The 5,661-nt window shown below is 39.4% G+C and overlaps 1 protein-coding gene across 2 annotated transcripts; it reads left to right on the top strand.

The window, feature by feature from the left end:
- The first annotated feature begins 601 nt into the window (after positions 1-601).
- On the top strand, positions 602-5,237 carry LOC102916896 (olfactory receptor 5B2-like). Of its 2 annotated transcripts, XM_006994225.3 has the most exons (2): positions 602-1,527; positions 5,061-5,237. In XM_006994225.3, the coding sequence occupies exons 1-2, from the start codon at positions 622-624 to the stop codon at positions 5,121-5,123; spliced, it is 969 nt and encodes a 322-aa protein (XP_006994287.2). In that variant the 5' UTR covers positions 602-621; the 3' UTR covers positions 5,124-5,237. The 2 variants fall into 2 exon arrangements, with proteins under 2 accessions (XP_006994287.2, XP_076423453.1); XM_076567338.1 differs by lacking the exon at positions 5,061-5,237 and having other exon boundaries at positions 602-2,198.
- The last annotated feature ends 424 nt before the right edge of the window (positions 5,238-5,661 follow it).

Here is a 5,661-nt window from a genome sequence, read left to right on the forward strand (position 1 = left end):
TGCACATTTATTTATATTAATACATTCCAAAATATATAAGTACCACATGTATAGTATCAGTCTGTATAATGTTACTTGTATGTATGTTTTCAAGGCTGACCATTTAGTTTAAAATCTATTCCTTTGCTGAGGAAATCAACTCCTAGATTAATTTCATCTCTGAGGTGTTGTACAATGAACATGGACATGCAGACAACTTGTTGACAGAACTCCCACTTTTCCTTTGGATTCACACCCAGAAGGGGATTTAACTTTTATTGAAAAGCTTTTTCTTTGAAAATATCATGCATGTATAGTGGACATTCTGATTCTTATAATCCTCTTTAATCTCTCTCCCACTGTATTGCCCCTCTGCCTGCTTCCAAGTTCCCTTCCCACATTTATGCATTTTTTAAGGAACCTATACAGTAGTCTCTGTAAGGTTCCACAGTATAGGTTCTCCACAGTTCTATTTTCTCCATATTCTTCATCATTAGTATTTATTAAATATCCATTCTAAGTTGAATGACATGATAACTCATTGTATGTTTTATTTGAAACAAAAGTCTATTTTCATTTATTATTCTCTTTTTCCCCACAATTCTCATTTCTGTAGGACATCCACTGGCTCCCAGATAATTGATGGAGAATTGTACCAAAGTGAGAGAGTTCATCCTCCTGGGACTAACCAATGATCCAGGCCTGCAGGTCGCCCTCTTTATCATGTTCACCCTCATTTACTTCATTGATGTAGTTGGAAACCTGGGAATGATCATGCTGGTTCTTATGGACTGTCGTCTCCACACACCCATGTACTTTTTCCTCTGTAACCTGTCTCTTGTAGACTTGGGTTATTCCACAGCTGTGACTCCCACAGTCATTTCTGAGTTTTTCATAGTCTCCAAGGTCGTTTCCTATAATGCCTGTGCTGCACAGATGTTCTTTTTCATAGGCTTTGCCACTGGGGAAAATTATCTCTTAGCATCAATGGCCTATGACCGCTATGTAGCAGTGTGCAACCCCCTGCATTATTCCACCAGGATGACAACAAGTGTTTGTATTCGCCTGAATGTTGGCTGTTATATCTGTGGTTTCTTGAATGCCATTTTTCATGTTGGGGACATATTCAGCCTATCTTTTGGTAAATCCAATGTGGTCCATCACTTTTTCTGTGATGTTCCAGCAATCATGGCTCTATCGTGCTCTGATATACACCTTAGTGAAGTGATTCTTGTTTTTTTGTCCACTTTCAATGTCTTCTTTGCTCTTCTGATTATCTTAGTTTCCTATCTTTTCATATTTATTACCATCTTGAAGATGAAGTCAGATAGGGGACATCTAAAGGCTTTGTCCACCTGTGCCTCCCATCTCACCACAGTCTCCATATTTTATGGCACTGTCATTTTCATGTACTTACAACCCAGCTCCAGTCATTCCATGGATGCAGATAAAATAGCATCTATGTTCTACACTATGATCATCCCCACACTGAACCCTTTGGTCTACAGCCTGAGGAACAAGGAAGTCAGCAATGCGTTTGAGAAAGTAGTTAAGAAGGCAAAATTTTTATGTAAGAGTGAAATTTCAGATTGAAAATAAATTTTATTAGTCTCCCATATTCCTTGTGCATTAGTTAGGTTTAAGCTCCACAATGCACAGAGGATTCATGCCTAATATAAACATCTCTTCAGAAGTCTATTTTGTATTAACAATACATTTGCAAATATAATACCTGAGTGAGAAAAACCAAGGAAAACTCTAAGGAATGTGTGTGTGTGTGTGTGTGTGTGTGTGTGTGTGTGTGTGTGTGTGTTGTGAGCACATAAAGGCCTAAATAGAAAATTTGGAGTATAGCTAGATGTAGCTGAAGTTTTCTCCAGTCCTGCCTGACCCACAGTCAGGACAAATCTCTCTCACCAGCCAGTCCTGCAGCCGCTCAGACCCAACTGAGTAAGCACACACAGACTTATATTGCTTACAAACTGTATGGCCGTGGCAGGCTTCTTGTTGTCTAGTTCTTCTATCTTAAATTAACCCATTTCTGTTAATCTGTATGTCACCATGTGTTCCTTGACTTTACCTGCTGCCTTTACATGCTGCTCCCTGGACAGCTGGCGTCTCCTCCTCTCAGCCTTCCTGTTCTCCGAATGCTCCTCCCGCCTATACTTCCTGCCTGGCTACTGGCCAATCAGTGTTTTATTTATCAATCAATCATCCACAGCAGCTAGATTTCAATAGAAATCATTTAAATAATTGAATTGATTTATAACAAAATTTCCCCTTTTTTTCTTTTTGTACTTGTTTCTTACTTGTCTTTCTGTGACTTGATACTATTATTTTTAGTACTGAATAATGTTATCTGGTAATATTGTATCTGCTCATGTATTGAAATATATTTGAATTGCTTCCAAATTTTGGAATTCATTAATAAAACATTCATAAACATATTTATGGCTGATTTGTTATTTCTTCAACCTCTCTGCTTGTCCTGTTGGTTTTCATTTTGATGAAATAATCCACATGAGAAAGAAGAAAGTTCTTCAAGACGTCTATTCTTCTTAGTCCCCAAGAAGATCCTCAATAAGCCTGTCTTTCTTAACCAGAACTGAATTCAGTAGACAGACTTACCTCCTAAGAGTGTCAGAAGGACACATGCATTTTGATGTCTAGGAACACAGCAGTCATTCTAAGCTTCTCTAGGCTCAGTGGGAGGAACAAGGCCCTGAAATGTTTTCAGGGGATGCCAGAAAACTGGCTGTGGAGGCTTGGAGTGAGGCTAAATTCTGTGTGGACTAGGACCTCCAAAATTAAAGATACAAACCACTAGAGTAATTAAGTCAATTGTAGTATAAGAGTAATTTAATTTTAGCCAGTGACCAACAGCTAATTCCTCAGAGTCTCTTGGTGTCGAAGCTTAGGGATACAACATTTTAAAAGGTGAAATCCACAGAACCCACAGTTACATCAGTGTTAGATGAGGGTCAGAGTCAAAGACCTGGCAACACTTTTTGGTGAGGGAAGGCAGAAAATAGTAGCTATTTTAGATACAGCGTGACAATTACTTTTGATTTAAACATTACTTATTTTTGTTAATGCATCTGGGCCATGGTCAGTCAGGGTCATGTGTTACCAAGGCAGATATGGCTTTTGTAGGGACAGGGTAGAGGGCTGATAGTGTCTTAGACACAAAATGGAGTCAGGACAAGATGGTGTCACCTTGGCCACTTCATTGACTCATCCTGTCCTCGTATTCTGAATATAGAAACTCTATGTCCCATCCTGGGAGGTGTCTGCTTTTATACTTCTATTGAATTTTTTCATTGATGTCTTCAAAATAACATACATAGAAGCAAACACTTAGGTTAGTCTCCAAATCTAAGTTCTGATTGTATTTAGAATAAATCTCAGGATGATAATTTGCAAGGACTCTATGACTTCAGAACTATCAACATATTGATCATTTTGTACCACAGTTTCCCCTTGATTTACACAGTTGGTAACACTAATCCTTGAACACAAGAAGTACATTTAGAGTTGACAATGCTAAACAGATTTCCTTGATGTAACATGAATTTTAAAAGGTCTTATAAAAAAAACAGAGCCAGATATTGGTGTGAAAGCTGAAAGTTCAGAGAAGCAGAACAGCCAGCCACTAGCTTACCTCTACAAAATCCTCAGCCTCAGAGAGCGAGTTCTTGTTTTCTCATGCCTTATATACTTTTATGTGTCCTGACATATTACTTCCTAGGATTAAAGTCATACCACTGCCTGGTTCTGTTTCTCTCAGGTAGCCCAGTATGGCCTTGAACTCACAGAGATTCAGATGTATCTCTGCCTCCCGAGTGATAGGATTAAAGGTGTATGTCACCACTGCCTGACTTCTATGACTACTTTAGTGGTTCTCTCTGTCCTCTGATACCCAGGTAAGCTTTATTGGTGCACACAATATATCACCACATTTCCTCTTTTTGTCTAAATAAAAAAGAAGGTTATAACTAATAGAAGAAAAACTATATACAATAAGTACAATAAGTATATACAATATATACAGGTAATAAGTACATCAACAATGTCTAGTCCATTTGCATTTAACAAATTCAGAGAAAATACTTCATTATCTATCCTATCTCTGAATCCAAAGGATTGTATTTATTTTACCTTCTATCCTAAGTTGCATTACCAACTGAAAACTATCTTTTGATGCCTTTCAAACTTATACACTTTACACCTCTTGGTGAGTTTCTTTTCTGAATTTGTTAACAAGGAAAACTATAGCTATAACTATCTAATTTTAAACTTCCTCAGAGACTTGAGAAGGAAACAATACTAAGTAAACAGGAAGCACAGGCAAGCAACTTCCAAAAAGTATGAGAAATGACAGAAATGACTAGCTGCCTGGACAGTCACCCAAGGTTCCTCTGCAACATTAGGGCATATATCTTTGGCCTACAGGCCTACCATACCTGACAGATTTTTTTTGTGAAGCAGGATTTTCTGAAGGGCTGTCCTACTTTGTCTTGGCAAGGATCAGCAGTCCTTTCTTTTCTGTCCTGCTTTAACACAAACAATATTAGGTCCAGCCTATATTGCTTGCTCCCAGGGTCCGTGGAAGAGTCTACCAACCAGCTGAAGATTCTAATCTGAGGGATATTCAATGAATCTAATCACACTGAGTTCTTTAGTCCATTCACTTTATTCTTCCATGGTGATTCTATCTGCACAGTTTCTTTTCTGCTCTCTTACTTAGCTCCTCTCAGTCCCTTCTGCTTTCAGTCCCTTCTGCTGTTCTCTCATCATTCTACCTAGTTCTTTCCATCTCTGTCCTCATTTTCGTTCTTCTCTATCAATCCTCTTCTCTTCTCCATCAATCCTCTTCTCTCAGTGCTCTCAAAGAACCAGTGTATATACCCATACAGTAATTCTTTGGTAAAGCAATGTGAGTGGCGCCCAACGTGACAAGAATCCATTAAAAACTGCTTGGCTTGGCGGCAGGTCCGCTTTCCCGCAAGGGCAGCAGGCGGCCCGCGGCGGCAGCGGTGGCAGCGGTGGCACGCGGCGGCCGGCGGCGATCAGCTTCTTAGTCCGAGCAGCGGCTTCTTAGCCTGGGTCTAGTTCTGCTTGACCTCAGGCTGGACTATCGGTGAGCTGCTTGCTTAAATCCTGCTTGCTTAAAGCCGGTGCTACAAACAACTCAGACCTGCCCTGCCGAACAGGGCCCTGCCTGTAAAGCCAACGCACGTGGTCGGAGCTTAAGGAAGTCAGACCCAAGACTTGACTCGGCACAAGAGGGAACACGTGGTTGCATTTAAACTTTAGCCAGCTACGCTTTCTTGTTCTCTCTCTCTCTCTCTCTCTCTCTCTCTCTCTCTCTCTCTCTCTTTCTCTTTGGATTTACACCTGGGACACTAGGTGGCTGCTTTGAAAATCCGCTCGAATTTCTACTGTTCTACGCAGATTTGGTAAGTCATAATATATCAGATATTTTAAAGGAAACTATCTAAAAGAGAATTTTTTTCCACATTAAAAAACAAATGGGTTTTATGTGTACATTGGAAGAAAATTGGTTTTTGTTCGAAATTTTAGGCAGTCTGGCAATGGAACAACTATATAATATTAGTATTGGTGGAATTATGCACCTTATCACTATAATAATCCACATTTTAATATTTAAAAAGATAGTCA

This window comes from Peromyscus maniculatus, chromosome 1, assembly GCF_049852395.1.
Source record: "Peromyscus maniculatus bairdii isolate BWxNUB_F1_BW_parent chromosome 1, HU_Pman_BW_mat_3.1, whole genome shotgun sequence".
Taxonomy (NCBI): Eukaryota; Metazoa; Chordata; class Mammalia; order Rodentia; family Cricetidae; genus Peromyscus; species Peromyscus maniculatus.